Source organism: Herpailurus yagouaroundi, unplaced genomic scaffold (assembly GCF_014898765.1).
Source record: "Herpailurus yagouaroundi ecotype Mexico unplaced genomic scaffold, PumYag 193, whole genome shotgun sequence".
In the NCBI taxonomy this organism is placed as follows: Eukaryota; Metazoa; Chordata; class Mammalia; order Carnivora; family Felidae; genus Herpailurus; species Herpailurus yagouaroundi.
The window spans coordinates 1,521,084-1,539,852 of NW_024412424.1; the positions used below are offsets into that span (position 1 = coordinate 1,521,084).

The 18,769-nt window shown below is 53.6% G+C and overlaps 1 protein-coding gene, 1 long non-coding RNA gene and 1 other non-coding gene across 7 annotated transcripts in view; 1 reads left to right on the forward strand and 2 right to left on the reverse strand.

Moving 5' to 3' along the window:
* The window catches only part of CPAMD8 (C3 and PZP like alpha-2-macroglobulin domain containing 8), an 82,784-nt gene that overhangs the window by 20,452 nt on the left and 43,563 nt on the right, over window positions 1–18,769 (reverse strand). For 4 of the 5 annotated variants that reach the window (XR_005781440.1, XR_005781437.1, XR_005781439.1 and 1 more), the window contains 6 exons: window positions 14,163–14,316; window positions 13,788–13,918; window positions 11,897–11,948; window positions 5,732–6,030; window positions 4,875–5,100; window positions 3,158–3,334 (listed from right to left, as the gene is read on the reverse strand). Coding sequence is in view for 1 of the 5 variants with exons in the window: in XM_040444838.1 (XP_040300772.1) it covers window positions 3,158–3,334; window positions 4,875–5,100; window positions 5,732–6,030; window positions 11,897–11,948; window positions 13,788–13,918; window positions 14,163–14,316 (1,039 nt within the window). In the remaining 4 variants the exon portion in view is untranslated. The remainder of the gene's footprint in view (window positions 1–3,157; window positions 3,335–4,874; window positions 5,101–5,731; window positions 6,031–11,896; window positions 11,949–13,787; window positions 13,919–14,162; window positions 14,317–18,769) is intronic. The other variant, XR_005781438.1, reaches the window with a different exon arrangement.
* TRNAQ-UUG (transfer RNA glutamine (anticodon UUG)) lies at window positions 6,991–7,075 on the reverse strand. The gene has a single exon. It is a non-coding gene; the product is annotated as a tRNA-Gln (tRNA).
* Window positions 8,887–18,597, forward strand: LOC121010961 (uncharacterized). The gene is made up of 2 exons (XR_005781441.1): window positions 8,887–8,952; window positions 18,483–18,597. It is a non-coding gene; the product is annotated as an uncharacterized LOC121010961 (long non-coding RNA).

The window sequence follows — 18,769 nt, forward strand, 5'->3', positions numbered from 1 at the left end:
TGCGATGCTGTTTGGTGGCATTTCACCCACAGTGGGACTTCTCTCGGAATCGGAGTCCGTCCCCTCAAATCCCGCTGCCGCCGCCCCCTCCACTCTGCCTCTGTGACGTTCTGAACCCTGTGTCGTCGTTCCAACCGTCTTCACGGCATCTTCACCAGGAGCAGACTGCAGCTCAAGAAGCCTGCTTTCCTCGTCCGTTAGAAGCAACTCCTCTTCCGTTCAAGCTTTAGCACGAGATCGCGGCAATGCCAATATAACAACAATCTGGAAGTTCGAAGTATCGCAGGAATCACCAAAATGTGGCGGAGTGAGCAAATGCTGTCGAGAAAGCGGAGCTGGTGGGCTTGCTTTGATGTAGGGCTCTCAGAAACCTTCGACTTGGAAAAAAACGCCCTGCCTGCAAAGCGTCTGCACTTGTGAAGGCGGGCCCAGGAAACGAACACCAGCGAGTGTGCAGAAAACTGGTAGAGTCTGCAATGCCATTTGGCTGAAGGGCACAGGGTCTGGCTGTCCAAGAGAGGTCCGCGCTGCTGGTTACGACTAGGGGTGGCCTTCAAGGCCCTTTGCCGGGATGGATTCAGCAACCTGAGCGTCCCCAGCCACAGACTGAGGGGGTTTGGGCTTCCCAGCAGTCTTTGGTCAGCCCTCATCAGGCCAGATTTTCAGCCCATGGCAACCCACCTTACTTTTCCATCGAAGGGCTGTACATTTTCATCATGACGTCTCGCTGTTTCCTTTTCCCGTTGAGGACGGATGGTTCTAGATCATCAGGACTGCTTTTGGAGATCTCATCCAGAAGCACAGTCACTGGGAACCTTAACAGGCCAGGAGGCAGGAACCCCAGGCTCGCCTCAGGGATCAAGGCGCTCTCATGCCTCAGTTTCCCCATCGGAGAGGGGCCTGGCATCATCTGGGCTGGGCACATGCCAGTCTTTCTTGAAAGCAGAACCCTCCAACATTGTGGCCGTGGGCTCTCATCTCACCCTGGCGGGGACCTAGTGCCCTGGCTGGCTGATCCAGGAGAGCCTGGGATCTCAGAAGCCCCCACCACTCGCCCCTGAATGGTCTCAGGCTGGCTGCTTCGAGGACTCTCGCTTTGCTCATCTGGCAAATAAGGACCATTGGTCTGGGGGTGGCCGGGAAGGTGACTTGGGGCAGCACGGATAGAGGTGCACGGACCTGCCCGCTGTGGATGCCAGCCTCACAGACGGGTCAAACCTTCTCCTTCCTCTCCTTCACTCCACCTCCAGCCCAGGGCCAGAAGCACACCCCAGGAGGCCCCAGGACCTTGGCATCAACTGATCTTAACTCCCTTGCTACACACATAGGGAAGAAACCAAGGCACTGAGAACAGGCCCTACCTGAGAACACACAGCAGGTGCCCGTGACAGAGGCGAGGCTACAGTCTCCCTTGTCCCCCCTCCCTGCAGGGCCAAGACGTGAAGAGGAAGCTGAGGTCAGGGCACTCAGAGGTCCTACCCTCCACACACAGGGCTGCTCCCTACTCTGAGGATCTGATTCCTGGCGACGGAAGACATTCAGTGCTGCGTCATTTCTGATACTCGGTGCTGTGTTGTTTTTTTGTGAAGATATTCAACGCTGTATTGTTTAGGGGGGAAACTCGAGAAATAGTCCCAACGTGTCTAAGAGAGGAGTTTAGCATGCCGTAGTTTATAAATGTATTATGATGGACATGGGGATTACAGGGAACGTTTCGTTTCTTTTCTTCTAAATGTTTACTTATTTTTGAGAGAGCGCGCGCACGAGCAGGAGAGGGGCAGAGACAGAGGGGGACAGAGAATCCCAAGCAGGCTCCGTGCCGACAGCAGAAAGGCCGATGCAGGCTCGAACCTACGAACTGCAAGATCGTGACCTGAGCCGAAGTCGGGGGCTTAACCGACTGAGCCACTGAGGTGCCTTTCATTTTTCTTCTACTATACCTTATTTATTAAAAAAAATTTTTTTAACTTTATTTATTTTTGAAAGAGAGACAGACAGAATGTGACCAGGGGAGAAGCAGAGAGAGAGGGAAACACAGAATCATAAGCAGGCTCCAGGCTCTGAGCTGTCAGCACAGAGCCCGACGTGGGGCTTGAACCCGTGAACCATGAGATCATGACCTGAGCCTAAGTCAGATGCTTAACCAACTGAACCACCCAGGCGCCCCTATATCTCTTTTCTAATGTTTGTTATATTGCTATTATATTGCTCTGTTAAAAAAAACAAAACAAAATTCTTATTTATTTTTATTAATATTATTATTTTTTATTTTTAATGTTTATTTATTATTGAGAGAGACGAAGCGTGAGTGGGAGAGGGGCAGAGAGAGACAGAGACACAGAATCCAAAGTGGGCTCCAGGTTCTGAGCTGTTAGCACAGAGCCCGATGCAGGACCCGAACCCACGAACCTTGAGATCATGACCTGAGCCGAAGTCGGACGCTTAACCAACTGAGCCACCCAAGTGCCCCTATTTTTATAATTTTTTTTAATGTTTACTTATTTTTGAGAGAGAGACACAGAGAGAGCAAGCGAGCGCGAGTGAACAGGGGAGGGGCAGAGAGAGGGAGACACAGAATCCAAAGCAGACTCCAGGCTTTGAGCTGTCAGCACAGAGCCCGATGCAGGGCTTGAACTTGCGAACTGTGAGATCATGACCTAAGCCAAAGTAGGATGCTTACCTGACTCGGCCACCCAGGCGCTCCCCCCAAACATACATTTTTTTTTTCAACGTTTATTTATTTTTGGGACAGAGAGAGACAGAGCATGAACGGGGGAGGGGCAGAGAGAGAGGGAGACACAGAATCGGAAACAGGCTCCAGGCTCTGAGCCATCAGCCCAGAGCCTGATGCGGGGCTCGAACTCACGGACCGCGAGATCGTGACCTGGCTGAAGTCGGACGCTTAACCGACTGCGCCACCCAGGCGCCCCCAAACATACATTTTTTAAAAGGTGCATCTCCTGTCCCCATAGCTGATTCCCAGCATGCAGAGCCTTGTCCTAACGGGTGCAGACACGGGGCTCCTGCTGACAGCGACCAGGCGGGGGCTACACCAAGTGGCCTCTTCCGCTCCATTCCGTCCCTCCACACCCGCTGCACCGGGCACGTGGGCTGCCTCCCTCCCCGTGTCCTCCGCACAGTCACCCGGCCCCAGTACCTTGTACCAGGTAGTCAGTGGTGTCCCGCTCCACCTCCGGGCTGAGCTGCCGGGTTTTCTGAAGATACTTGAGGACAAAGATGTTGGGCGCAAAGTGGATCATGTTTTGCTCTCCACAGCCGAAGGGCAGCCGCAGGAGGCTGCTGAGGTGGTTCAGGGTCGGCCCCATGACGTCTCCTGGTGGGAAGGAAAACAGGGCTGGGCTGCAGGCTGGCCTCAACTGGCGCCCTGGTTGTACTCAGGACGGCTTTCCCCGGGGCGGCCTGTGGCCTCACACCAGCTCCCCACCCTCTGACGGCCGGCGCTGCCTTTGGGACTGGACCATGCCCTGTGCTCATGTGGCCCACCGGGTGCCCTGGCTTTGGCCGCCACCTGCTGGAACTCTCCCACACGCCTCCCTCTCTGCTCTCCAGTCTCAACTCGGTGTTCTCTCTCTCTCCCTTTTCATTATGCTGAATGCTCGTTTCTTTTTGGCTTTTAAAACGGGTACATTTAAAGCTATACGTTTTCCTCTAAGTACGACTTTGGTTGCATCCTACACGTTGACGGGTCAATCCAGTCACTGTGGTTCCATTTTAAATATTTTTTTTTCTAACTTCCAATAGGAAATGTGATTTTCTCTTCAACCACAAGTATTTAGATCTTTAAAAAAAGTTTCTGTACACACACGATATTGTTGGTATACTTTTAAGTTCTTTTTTTTTTTTTTTCTTTTTGAGTTCTCCTGTGCTTTCCTCCCTTCAGCACTCTGTCTTCCTCTTCTTGGCCTCTCTGCACCACACATGGCTGAACTTCTGCTGTTCCTGATCACACCTCCCTTCCTTCCTTGGCCTTTCCTCCTGCCCCACTGAGGCTGCCACTGCTCCTGCAGCCTCCATCCATGGCAGGGCCTGCCTGGCTACTTTCTCATCACCCTTCTCCGGGCTTTCCAGCTTCTTCTCCACCTTCTATTCCACTATGCTGAAGGCACTGGCACACAGGTCCTGGCCTTCACCCCCTCTCCATCCCTGCCCATCTGCTGGCTTCCCTTCACCCCTACCCAGGCCACTGACCCCCACGGCCATCTCTGACTCAGAAATGATAAACTCCCATTTCTTCTGATTGGGCCACAATCACCAACCTGTCTAGGCCCCAGGACTTCTGTTCTCCAGTGTAAGAGAGACCTGAGACCCCTATATTGAGGACTGTCTGCCCTTCCTGGCCTCTTCCCCTCTTCCCACCCTTCCAATACCCAACACCACATCCATCACAGAGGCCCCACTTTCCACTCCTGTAGCCGGGCTACAGGAGACCACCCACACCCTCCAGACCCCCCGTCACAGCCACTCGCTTCTGCTCAGGAAACGTTCTGGAAACTTGCCCCCCTCACCAGGACCCCCACCTTCTGCCCCGCACCCGGCTGACTTCACCCGCACTTTCTGTCCTCTTGCACATCACCCCATGCTCACTGCCCTCATGGAATTCGCCACCTGCCCCTCGGGGTTGCTTCACACAGGCCTTGGGTGGGCAGACTGGGAACTCCTCAAGGACAGGGCTGGGGTCATCTCAGGGTCTGCCCCGGCATGGAGGAAGCACCAAAGTGGCTGGTCAGGTGAGGCCCCAGGGGCACAGATTCCCAGCACAGGCTGATGCGAGACCAAGCCCGGGGCGGATACCCTGCCCCTCGGCCTCAGTTCTCGCCTCTATACTCCCCAAGCCAGCAACAGGGCAGACGCACCTATGACAGAGGCTGCTGCCCGCTCTGACCCAGGGATGGCGCTGTGCGGGACTCCCAGGGTAAAGGCCTCACTGTAGCTCTCGTCCACCTCCACCTTCTTCCAGATGCGGAACTCACCCATGGAGCCCCAGCCAGTGGAGAAGCCGATGAATCGGACCTCCGGTGGCCTGGGGAGGGTCCAGGCCATGATGACAGACTCATTGGAAGGCTCTGGGCCATGGCCAACCTGGAAAAAGAGGCCAAGGCTGCTGGCTGCTGAATGCTGAAAGGAAGCGCTCAGGCAGCAGTGACACTGGCTACAGGGCTCACAGAGAAACCAAGGGTCACCTTATCCATTAAATGGCCAACAAGAGACACAAGCATAGCACGTACAGTTTGCCAAGTCATCAGTTCCCTGGGACCCCTGGGCCTTTGCACATGCTATGCCCTCTGCCTGGAACATCCTCCACTCCGTAGTTTGCCTGGTGAACTCCTATGCAGGCTTCAAAACCCAGTTTGGCTATGTCCCTCTTCTAAGAAGCTGTTAGCTGCTCCTTTCCTATGTCCTCTTTGCCTGGCCCGTAAAATGCCCCAGCCTCGATTTCACCTGCTTATATCCACTTTCCTTCCCCACGACGACCCACTATACTTCAGCTCCCAGGTCCCCTGGGTGCTTCCACCACCACAGCTCTCACCTTTTTATTTTATTTTTTTTTATAAGTGACTCTAGGCAGACTGCGAGCAACCTGAGGTTGCGCCCTGTGTTTATCACCCCCGCCCCCTCCTCGCCCCCTGTTAAGAGCTGGACACAGAGTAGGAAGCAGCAAATGCCAAGGAGCCCGGGGTTCCCACGCCCACCCCAGCCAGCCCAGCCATGCCTGGATGAACCCTCCATGCCAGCTGATCCAGAACGTTCTGAATTCATCCCAGGACAGGATCTTGGCCGTGTACGTGCTGGCCACGGGGTCGCCCATCTTGCTGGTGGAGATCCAGGACCTGGTGTTCTGGTGCCCTCCCAGGACAATCTCTATCATGCCCGCTGTGTCCTGGGGTCCGGCGGACAAGGCCACGCGGGCATCATTGTGGGCTCGCACGGCCACATCAAAACGGGTGAGCCACAGCGGCCGCTGCACGTACTGGAACTCGTACTTGTTGGGCGTGGAGATGTGGACTCTCTCTGGATGGAGGGAAGGAGAGAGGGTGTTGAGGGGGCACCTGGAGGCATCCTGCCTCTCCCTGCCTGTGCCCAGAGCTGAGGATCAGGGCCCCTGGGGGGCCCGTCTCACTGTGGCTCTGCAGGCAGCTTCCTGAGCAACGGCGAACGGAGACGGCTTACCCACAGCTTTGCCGAGGGCACACGAAAGAGAAGATGCTCATGGGGCTAACTCCTACAAAAGCCCTGTACAGCCAGAGACTGCAAAATGCTGTTGCAGCTAATTCAGACCCCAATCAAGGGAGAGCCAGACCGCGTTTGTGGGTCAGAGGACAACACGGCAGATACGGTAATTATTTCCCAAACTGACACACGGATTCGCGGCAATCCCAGTCAGAATCACGGGGGGGGGGGTCTTTTGCGGAAATGACAAAGCCGAGTCCACAATTTATATAGAAACGTAAAGGACCCAGAGGGTCAACACAACTTTGAAACGGAACCAGGGTGAAGGACTCACACCTGTGACATTGAGACGCACTCAGAAGCGGCAGTAATCACGACAGTGTGGTACGGACATCAACCCAGGCTCACCAGAACAGCGTAGGGAGTCCAGACGCGGACCCGCTCGTGTGCGAACAACTGATTTGCAACAAAGGTGAGAAGGCAATTCAACAGTGAAAATCCTTTCAACAGAGGCTGTCGGAACCACTAGTTACCCAGAAGCAGAAAAGGGAACTCAGGTCCACACCGCGCATGGTTTTCCAAGGACCAACTCAAAACGGATCAGAGCTATTTTGTAAGCGTACAGCCTAATGCTTACAAACGTGGAGGAGAACGCGTAGGAATTGGAAAAGATTTCTTTCTTTTAAAATCTTTTTTAAGTTTATTTTATGAGAGAGGGACAGAGTGCGAATGGGGGAGGGGCAGAGAGAGAGGGAGACACAGAATCCGAAGCAGGCTCCAGGCTCCGAGCGGTCAGCACAGAGCCCGACGCGGGGCTCGAACCCACGAACCGTGAGATCATGACCTGAACCAAAGTCAGACGCTTAACCAACTGAGCTACCCAGGCGCCCCAAGATTTCTCTTTTTTAAAGTTCATTTATTCATTTTGAAAGAGAGAGAGAGCGCACACGTGGGGGAGAGGGAAAGAGAGAATCCCAAGCGTGGAGCCTGGTGCGGGGCTCAAACTCATTAACTGCGAGATCATGACCTGAGCCATAATCAAGAGTTGGACACCCAACCAACTGAGCCACCCAGATGCCCCTGGAAAAGATTTCTTTTAGATACAGCAAAAGCATAATCCATAAAATGAAAAACTGGTAAACTGGGCCACATCAACATGAAAAACTTCTAAAAAAAAAAAAAAAGAAAGAAAAGAAAAACCTCCGGTCTTATAAACACACTATTTTTTTTTAAATTTTTTTTTCAACGATTATTTATTTTTGGGACAGAGAGAGACAGAGCATGAACGGGGGAGGGGCAGAGAGAGAGGGAGACACAGAATCGGAAACAGGCTCCAGGCTCTGAGCCATCAGCCCCGAGCCTGACGCGGGGCTCGAACTCACGGACCGCGAGATCGTGACCTGGCTGAAGTCGGACGCTTAACCGACTGAGCCACCCAGGCGCCCCTAAACACACTATTAAGAGAAAAGACAAGCCACTTATTGGGAGAAATGTCTCTGCAAAGCATTCATCTGATAACTGACTTGTAACAAGAATAAATTTATAAAAACTTCCAAAAGTCAACGTAAAATAAACGTTAAAAGATCAGACCAGACACTTCACCAGAAAAGATACATTAACAGTAAACAGGCACATGAAAAGATGCTTGAATGAGGGAAATGCCTATCAAAACCACAATAAGATACCATCAGGCACCTATCGGAAGGGCGAAAAGTAATCAGAGGGATAACACCAGGTGTGGGCGAGGAGAGGGAAGAAGTGATTCTCGCCCCCTGCTGGTGAGAATGCAAAATGGGACTACCACTTTGGAAAACTGTAATCATTTCTTAAAAGGTTGAACACATACCTACTGTATGATTTAGCTATTTCACTCATAGGTACAGACTCAAGAGAAAGGAAAACATATTATCCATACAAAGACTTGCACATGAATATTCATAGAAGCTTTATTGGAAATAGCCCCAAACTAGAAATAACTCAAATATCCATCAGCAGGTCAATGAACAAAATGCAATACATCTATTCAATGGAGGCCCACTCGGCCTTAAAATGATTGAATTAGTGATACACGCAACGTGAATGAATCTCAGCATTTTTATGCTGAGTGAAAGAAACCAGAGAAAAAGAGTACATTTTTAATTTTTTTTTCAACGTTTATTTATTTTTGGGACAGAGAGAGACAGAGCATGAATGGGGGAGGAGCAGAGAGAGAGGGAGACACAGAATCGGAAACAGGCTCCAGGCTCTGAGCCATCAGCCCAGAGCCCGACGAGGGGCTCGAACTCACGGACCGTGAGATCGTGACCTGGCTGAAGTCGGACGCTTAACCGACTGCGCCACCCAGGCGCCCCAAGAGTACATTTTTATGATTCCATTTATATAAAAGTCTAGAAAGTGCGAAGTAATCTACAGAGACGGGAAACAGGTCAGTAGTTCCCTGGTGACAAGACTAAAAACAGGGGTGAGTGATTACAAGGGGGCATGACTTTTGGGGTTAATGGAAATCTTCATTATCTTAGATGTGATAGTTTCACAGATGTACACAGATGTCAACACTTCCCAAGTTGTACGCCTAAAATACGTGTGATTTATTGTATGTCAATTATACCTCAATCAACATGTTAAAAATATTACTGACTTTACTTTGAATACAAATGTACATTCAGCCTAGTGTAAATTATGATTTTAAAAAAGTAGAAACAGGGGCACCTGGGTGGCTCAGTCGGTTAAGCATCCAACTTTAGCTCAGGTCATGATCTCACAGTTCGTGGGTTTGAGCCCTGTGTCAGGCTCTGTGCTGATAGCTGGAGCCTGGAGCCTGCTTCAGATTCTGCATCTCCCTCTCCTCTCTGCCCCTCCCCCAGCACTTTCTCTCTCTCCCTCTTTCTCTCTCAAAAATAAATAAACATGTACAAAATAAGAAGAAAATTCTATAGTGGTCAAATTCTGGAACAGTCATTTGATAGAACATACTGAAGCTGTTTTGAAATGCTGTTTATAAAGTCTTTACAATAACAAAGAAAAGTGCTCGAGATGTGTTAAATGAGCAAGGCAGACCACAGAATTATTTAGCTCACGAGTCACAACTATGTTAAAACAAACAATAATCAACCGTATGCAACCAAATCTAACAAAATGTTAGAAAAGGTCATCTTTGGATGAGAACCAGAGGAGATATTTTTCCTTCTTTCTATCTTCCTAAGTTTCCTGTAATACACAAGTATTGCTTTTGCTTTTCCCAATTTTTAAAATTGTGGTAAAATACAAATAATGTAAAGTGTGCCCTCTTAATCATTTCTATGTGCCCAGTTCAGGAGTATCAAATACAGTCCTATTGTGCAAACATCATCACTGTTTCTCCTTGCAAAACTGTAACTCTGTCCGCATTAAACACTGAGCTGTCATCCCCTCCCCACAACCCCTGGCTCCCACCATCTACTTTCTGTCTCTATGATTTTGACTTCTCTAAGTACCTCATATTAGTGGAATCATACGGGATTTGTACCTATGTGTCACTTTTAAAAATGTTTTTATTTTACTTTTGCTGAGATAACTTTACATTCACATATGACTGTAAGAAATAACACAGAGAGATCTGTGTCCTCTGGACCCAGTTCTCCCCAGGGGTAGCTGGCAAGATTCTAGTACAACATCACAACCAGGATATTGACATCGATACAACCCATTAGTCTTGTTCAGATTTCCCCAATTTTATTTGTACAAGATCCCTCCTCTTGGCCTTTATCACCATACCCACACTCTTCCTCCCCATCCCAGCCATGGCTAATATAACCTCCATTTCGAAAATTTTGTCATTTCAAAAAATACTGCAAACAGAATAACTTATGGACCCTATTGGGATTGAGGGTTTTTTTTTTCCCCCCACTCAATCCTCTTCACCCAGATAGCTGCGTATGTCAATAGCTCATTCCTTTTTATCACTAAATAGCATTCCAAGGTAGGAATGTACCGTGATTTGCTTATCCACTCATCCACTGAAGGACACCTAGGCTGTTCCCAGTTTGGGGCTATTACAAATAAAGCTGATATGAACATTTATGTACGGGTTTTTGTGTGAACATAAATCTTTGTTTCTCTGGGGAAAATGCCTCGTAGTGCAATTTCTGGGTGGTATGCATGGAGCATGTGTAGCTTTTTAAGAAACTCCCAGCAGCAGCCACACCATTTTACAATTCCCACCAGCAACGTATGAATGATCCTCTCTCTCCCCATCGTCGCCATCTTTTACTGCTGTCACTATTTTTTTTTTTTTTTTACTTTAGTCATTCTGATAAGCGTGCCTTGACAACTTACCGTGCTTTATTTTGCATTTTGCTAACGGTTAACGATGTTGAACGTCCTTGTGCCTATCTGTCACCTGTATGCCTTCTTTGGTGAACTGTTTGTTCCTTTTTCCCACTTTCTAATTGGATCGTTTGATATTCTAGATACTAGTCTTTTGTCAGACCTGTGTCTGGAAGTATTTTCTCCCAGTCTGTAACTTGTATTTCCTCCTCTTAATAGCATCTTTTGCAAAGCAGTTTTTCATTTTGATAAGGTCCTTTTATGGGTGATGCTTTTTGGTATCATGTCTAAAAACTCTTTACCTACCCAGCCCCGGATCCTAAAGGTTTCTCAGAAATTTTCTCACAAATTTTTCCTAAAAGTTTTATCATTTTACATGTAAGTCCATGATCCATTTGAGTTAATTATCATATAAAGTGGGATCTTTAGGTCAAAGTTCATGCTTTTACCAACCATGTCCAATTACTCTATCACCATTTGTTGAAAAGGCTCTCCTCCCTTCATTGACTTGCTTTTGCACCTCTGTCAAAATTCGTTTCAGCTTGTAAGTGATGCATTGCTGTTTAATACACAAAGGGCGGGGCGGGGGGGGGGGGGGTGGTGGTGAATGTCAAGAGGAAGCCTGTGTCTAGAGTGGTCCCTGTGGGGCCGGTCACGCTGGATGCCTTGGCAACGGGGCGGTGCTGTACCTGAGGAGCCGACAATCCCCAGGGACTCAGCTCAGATCCTCAGCTCGGCCACCTGGCAAAGCCTGCTGGGTGCTGCCCAGCGCCAGGCCAGGCCTGAGCTCCTCTGGGAGGGGCCGGACAGGGAGTGGGCAGACCCTCCCACTGGCAGCCGGGCTCACATCCTGCCTAGCATTTCCCTGACCCCACCGAGGCAGAGGCATGGAAGGGCCCTGCTCTGGCCATTCTGTCCACCGCACACTCCGTGCCCCTTTCCTTTTCACAGATCACGTACAAACCTAATATCGATTTCAGGGGACCGAGGCAGACCCCAAATCCCACCCCTTCTGGAACCCACTTGAATTTCCTATTTTCTCTTTGGGCCCAGGGTTCCGGGTCGGTCGTTTCCCACAGCTTTCCCCTGACGTCTCTCGAAGACCTCCCTTCCCTGGATCCTAGGCTCCTCACCCGAGGGCCCCGAGGACAGCCCTGTTCCCGCCTCTGGTCTCTTTTCCCATTGGCACCTCCAGCCTACATGCGTGTGCACGTCCTTCCTGTGTGGCAGATGCCCGGCCCTCGCTCTGGCTTATGGTTGTCACCAGCCAGGACATCTCAGTTCTCCCCTGCCATGTCCTCTGGCCCCAGGAAGGGCAGGCATCCACTTAGCAGCAGGAGTGCTCCAACAGTGTGGTGGGGGGAGGGCCAAAGTCCTCAGGGGGGTGGGTGCAGGGACTCACCGTTGGGACAGAAGAAAGCACTGTAGGTGTAGCTGCGGGGGGCTCCTTCCGGCTGAAACAGAGAGATGGGGAGAACTGAGCGGGGGAAGGGCAGTCGGCACGGGGGGTGGGGGGGGGAGCGGCCGCCCTCCCACGGCAGCGGCTCCGAGTCTGGACCCTGCAGGGTGGTGCCAATGTCACGGGTACCCAGAGAAGGACCAGGCTGCCTACCTCCTAGGCCCGAGTGGGGAAACTGAGGCTCATTCCTCTTCTCCGGGCTCTGGTCAAACCCACTCACCAGCTGCTTCTAGACTGGCCGTGCTTCCCATACTCCCACCTTGTCCTCGGGGTCTCCTGGGCTAATCGGGGAGCCAGGCAGGAGGGCACCAGCTCCTCCTCCCTCCGGTTTAGCGCCCGCGGTGGTTCCCAACCGTCACCTGCTTCCCCACCTCGCGGGAAGGTACTGGTGCCACGTGCAGTTTCGTCCCCAGCAGAAGGCACGCAGCGTCGCGTGAGGGTCCACCAAATATCCGATCCGGCAAACAGACCGCGCACCCGGAGCTCTCCAGCGGGGTGGAGAGGCAGCAGGGCTTTGCTGCTTTATCAAGCCGCACGTCGGCCACGTCCTGTTTCATAAACCTGGTTTCCTCATCCACCACGCTTCAGTGTTTCTGCTTCGACATCTCAGGTCTTCTGATGCCCACCTGTCACCTCCCGCCCCCAGGGCCGCCTACACAAAGCGATACTGCAGATTAGGCAGCCCTTGAGCCGTGTGAGTGGGAGGAAAGGCCCAGGGGCAGAGCCCCTTGAGAATCCCTCTCTGTGCATTGAGAAATTCCTTCTGCAGACGGACGAGGCAAGAACTCTGGATGGCCTGCCATCTCCTCTGGCCCCAGGAGGGCGGGTTGTGGGCCAGGGAGCACGTTCAGGCAGAGCAAAGAGTTGCCAGGGGTCTCCGTGTTTCCCGTTGAGGCCATCCCCTCACCCCACTGGCTCACGGAGATGGCATTCCTCATCAGAGGACCCACTTGTCCCGGAGGAATCCATCAGGTCACGTCAAGCACGCTGTGGCCAACGACTCGTCCACCTCGGGGAGTTCTGTCCAGCGCGTGTGTGTGACTCCGGAGGCTGATGGAAATCATTTGTGCTCCGCGCTGCCAGGACCACGGCCAGGAGGGAGGGCGGCTATTTGCAGCTGAGCCCCTGGGGAGGGGCAGACACTGGGGACGCCGTGAGGAGCTTCCTCGGGGCTGTCGTGCACTCTCCACGTAGCATGAAGAGTCTTGGCAGGGCTCTGGGCTCTGAGGTGTCCAAGCAGCCCCCAAAAGATGGGACATCACTGCTACTACGTGCCCAACGTGCACTGCGAGGTGCCCTCTCCACACTGTGGGGTTAGCGTGAGCTCCCCTGATTTACGGAGCAGGACTGGACTATCAAGACATACGCCCAGCCCACACGGAGCGGTAGATCCTAGATTCCCAGCCAGCAGGGGAGGTGGGGCGTCAATGAGACCCCAACACCCAGGCCCCTCTGCTGCATAGGCTCTGCGTCCGTTCTGCCCCAGGCATTCCAGTGACAGGCCTCCAAATGCCAGGTCATAATCCCTACGGCTGCCTATGACAAACAGGAAGTCGGAGACAGGCACATCGCCCTCCAACACGGTCAACATGGGGGTCAGAGGACACTTCCCTGCGGCCCCTGCGAGTCCCAGGCCGCTTTCCCCCAAGTCCACGGTGCACGGCGGAGGGGCTGGATGCTGAGGGCCTCTAGCGAGGAAATGCAGACACCCCATGCCTGCCCCGAGCCCCAGAGCAGGACCCGTGGGGGCTGCCCCCGCCCCAGCCAGGCCCCCGCCTCGTGGGTGATGGAATCAGGCCCTGGCCGAGTGCCCTGGCTGAGGACACGGGCTTACCTCAACCATGACACTGCGCCTGATGTGATCCCTCCCAGTGGGGCCCCTCCTGTCAGCGAAGTGGTCCTCCAGGTGTCGGATGGACTTCCCGTCCCGGCAGCAGCTTGTGTCTCCGTAAGCCAGGGCTTTGGCTGTGGGGATTTGTGTGCTCAGCGCTTGCGGTCCGAACAGAACGCCCGCCCTCCCGGGGAAGCCTCACGCCCCACCTCCTCGTGGACCGCCTCGCCCCACCTCCTGACCATTTCCCAGCTGCCGTCCTGTCTCTCAACGTGGCCTTGACCTCACGTACTACCCCACCGGCCACTCACCTGTGCCTGGGGTCCAGACGGGGGGGGGGGGGGGGGGGTGGATGCCTGAAGCAGCACGGGGCCTCACCTGTGACGTTGCTGAGTCCCAGGTCACCGAAGGACAGAACCACCCAGGTGGGTTCCGTCTCCCCAGAGGCCACGCACATCTTCTTGGTCAGATGGCGTCTGCCTGGATGCCCCACAAAGCGGATGCCCTTGGGAACTGAGATCTTCACGTAGACCTGGGGAGGGAGGTATGCCGCGCTCAAGGCTCCCGGGATGCGTGCGCCCTCCGGACACATCCCACTGGCCGCCGCCCACCGCGTCAGCCCTCTCCAAAAGCCACGCTCTTCTCGGAAGGTCTCCCCACTACTCACTGTGGTCTTGCTGGGAGCCCTCTCTTTACTTCGGCCCCCCCAACACCCCACGGGGTCAGCCTCCCCTTAGGGCCAAGGCTGATGGGGGGCACCAGATGGGCACCAGATGGGAGGGACCGCTCCCCCTGCAGGCCCCACAAGGCACTCCCCCTGACCCTCCATCCAAGCTCTGAGGTCCACAAGGTCATAACAAGAGTTCTGTGTGTGTGTGCACATGCGTGCATGCACATATCTCTGTGCACACCTATGTGCATGTAGGTGTGGTCTATGCATACATATGTGCACAATGCATGTGTGCATGCGTGTGCACACGAGTGTCTCTATGTGCACGTGCGGTTAGACCTCCCAGTCTGCAACTTGGTCCATGGAGCCTTGGTCCCAGGCTCCTTGGTCCACATCCTTTTGTCCAACGAGCATGTGTGAAGCACCTAGTGGGTGCAGAGGCCCTACTAGGAGCTAAAGTAATGTAGTCAAAGAAGACACGAGTGATCCCTGGACGCCTGAGGGTCAACACGCCTACATCACACACGCATGCACGTGTGATGTGGAGGGAAGGTTCCGAGGAAAATCGAGTGGCAAGTGTGACAGAGCATCTGAATCCTGCCTGAGGACAAGCCCGGCGGGACCTGAGTGTGAGCAGCTGGTGCAGGCTGCGTCAGGAGCTCCCACATCCCTCTTGACTCAGTGTTCTTCCAGAACATTCTTCCAGGGAGGAAAGAAGAAACTTGAGAGCCAAGTGTCAGTGGGCCGTATTTTCCGGCTCCTGGGTGGAATGACCGCCTGCCCGTGTTGAGGGAGCTGGATGGGTCCGTTTCCCTGGTGCCTTGGGGATGTGCAACAAACCAGCCTCCAGCGTGTTCTTGCAGCTAAAAGGGGCACCTGAGGGTCCCGCCTGCCCATTCGGTGAGGACCCTCCCTTGCAGGGGCCACCTGGTTGATCAGGGATCAGTTTGCACTTATTCCGGCTTTTTAAGATGGGGGTCCTACTCCTCCTGGCTACACACTATGCAAAAAGAATGACAGGAGCACCTGGGTGGCTCTGTTGAGTAAGCATCTGACTTTTGGTTTCAGTTCAGGGCATGATCTCACGGTTTGTGGGTTCCAGCCCTGCGTCGGGCTCTGTGTCGACAGCTTGGAGCCTGCTTGAGATTCTCTCTCCCCTTCTCTGCCCCTCCCCCCTCCATGCTTTGCTCTCTCTTGCTCTCTCTCAAAATAAATAAATACAACTAAAAAAAAAAAAAAAAAAAAAAGAATGACAGAGGATGGACCATACAGACACTGGGCTTTGGAGCACTGCTCCCCGGCTGCCTGTTTTGAGCCTATTTCACGTGTCCCCCTTAGTCCCCTCAGGCCACCCCCCGGCCGCCGCCTTGCTTTCCAACACAGCAGCTCCCACCCAGCCAAATCACAGGGCTCTGATCACCCCTCTCCTGCTTTCCCTACCAGACCCTAAAGCCCAGCTAGACTGTGTCATGGGCAATTCCCGGGACAGGCTAAGCCGCCTCCTGCCTCTGTTGCATGTGTATGCTGTTCCCTCTTCCAGGAATGCCCTTCCGGGTCCTGGTGCCTGGCTCAAACAGTGCCTGACGACTCCAGAGCTCAGGAGACCTGCCTCTTCTCGGGGCTCCGCTGGCTCCCTGCAAACCCTCAATTCTAACACAGCTCTGCCCCGAACTCCCTGGGAGAGCTTGGGCATGTAACGATGAGTCTCTGAGCTTCCTGTCTGGAAACAATTGCATCGACGGCCCTTCTTCCCCGGCCCACGTGGGCATTTGATATCGATGTAGGCAAAATCCTGAGGCCAGCACGGGGCACAGAGGTTAGTGGTAACAGCGCTCTGAGGTTGAGCACAGATGGGGGTCCTGGGCCCCGGGGTCCTCTGACATCTGCACAAGGCCCAGCACACACAGAGCACGTGCACAATTGGTTCTGCGTGACAGTGAATTCGAATCACTGGCATTTCACACCCAGGGGCCCCTTTCTGGCGGCCTCTGGATGTTTCATTTCCATTTCAGAACCTGCAACGACTATTCTTTTTTTTTTTTCCCTCCAGTTGAAATTTTCCTTTAATTAAAAAGTTTCAAGGGACAAGAAGCTCCTATGTGACAACACATTAACGTGTGGCTCTTCTGTAGAATCAAAGAAACACCAGCGGGAAAGTCAAATATAAACACCAGCATCGAACTTGTGCTGTGCCAGCCAGACGGCTGTGCGAGAGTCCTTCTTTACTGGCCTTCAGGCTGTCACCCGCCATCACATGCCACATGTTCTGATGCAGACATAATCATTCAGTGGACGTTTAGAACTTGCAAGTTCAAGGAAAAAAAGGAGTAAAATATTTTGTGCAAGCTCAAGGTCACCTTCTGAGCCGGGACTCGGGGCTCGCTGTCGCCTCCGGGCCAGGCTCAGAAATGATCAGAGACCACAGCCATCCCCTTTGAGACTCACAAGGGACCCTCGTGTCTGCTCTTTCCCTCCTGCTCCAGAGAAAGCCAGTGAGGGTCAGTGGGGCCAGGGTGAGCTCTCCTGCCCAGTTTACAGATGGGGTAACTGAGGCAAAGTGGGGCTGTAAGTGGAAGTGCTGAGCCAGGGCCCGGGCTTCTGGGGGCAGCGGGGTCTGAACTCGCTGGGACCACAGCGGCGGGGTAGTGGCTGTGCCTCCCACCCAGGCAGCCTTGGGTACCCCGCTGGTAGCAAATTCCAGTCACTCTCTAGCCACGTGTCCTCATTGTCTCAGGAAAAGCCAAAACTCTGGGGTGAAGTCTCTTGGTTTCCATGGTGCCTGCTTTGCGGCTGCAGCTCACATCTGCCCTCAGTGTGTCGTGAGCCCGCGGCCCTCGGGGTCCCCACCCACTTGGGCGGGGCCAGGGGGAGGTCAGCCACGTCCCCAGCGTGTGGCTTGTTGGGGTGAGGCTGAGACCTGCAGAGAGCAGGCCTGCTCCCAGCTGGACCACTGATCCTGTGCCCCGCTCAGCCCTCTACCCACAGCCTCGGCTTCCAGCCCCTGAGGGCTGCCTCTAACCCCGGAGAGCCCTCCCCACTTCCCTTCCTCCCACCCACCACTGACATCCAGGCTTAGCCAGCGCCCAAGGATTACAAAGTGGTGGAGGGTGAGTGCTCCTGGCCTCCCCAAGCCGCACAGATACACAGACCCCTGCCCCCCGAAACTCTCCCTTCCCCTCCATGCACCCACCTTATCTCACAGGCCACCCCCCTCGCCGGCCGGCCTTCCTCCCCAGCCTCCAAGCTCAGCCCCAAGCCCCCCACCTTGGGGTAGCTGTAACCGTCCGACTGTGGCCCCCGGAAAGTTATGTTGAAGTCCTAAACCCTCTGGTACCTGTCAACGTGATTTTCTTTGGAAACAGGGTCTGTGCAGAGGTCATTAAGTTACCATGAGGTTATTAGGGTAGGCCCTACCCCAACAGAATTGGGATCTTTAGAAGAGGAAACACAGAGAGAAATTCACAGAGGGAAGAGAAAGTGAGGGAAGAAGGAAGGCCATGTGAAGACAGGTTGCAGATTGGAGCCACGCAGCCACAAGCCGAAGACCGTCAAGGGCTGCCCGCAGCCGCCAAAGCCAGGCCTGAGGCACCAGACGGACCCTCCCTCAGAGCCCCCAGGAGGAACCCACCCTGCCCGCACCTTGACCTTGGACTCTGACCTCCAGAACTGTGAGACGACACATTTCTATTGTCTCAAGCCACCCGGTTCCCACTGCTTTGTCACAGCAGCTACAAGAAAGGGGTCGAGTAGCCTTTTTCACCAGACCCCACCGCAGAGCCCCTGCAGGGGCTGGAGCCTCGACAACATGACCAGGGTCTGGGTCCCTCTGCGGACACCCTTCTTAGCATCTGCGAACCCATTTAGCGTGTAACCACCGGTGACTCCTATCTCCCTGACATTTGTGGAGCCTGAAACACCAACAGGCAGAGTAACGCGGCCAGGGCCGGCCGGTGCGCAAGTATAAACTGGGAGACCGGGGCGCCTCGGTCGGTAGAGCGTCCGACATTGGCTCAGGTCGTGATCGCAAGGTTCACGGGTTCAAGACCCGCACAGGACTCTGTGCTGACCGCTCGGAGCCTGGAGCCTGCTTCGGATTCTGTGTCTCCCTCTCTGTCTGTCCCTCCCCCACTCACATTCTGTCTCTCTCTCAAAAATAAACATTTAAAATAAAGAAAGAAAGAAAGAAACAAACTGGGATACCGAGCACTTGCTTTGCTGACCTCCAGGACTTCCTGCCCCTGCCTCCCCAACAACACAGGGACCGCCCCTTCGGTGACTCCCTCCCTGATAATGAAGATGCTCTGTCCCCTTCCAA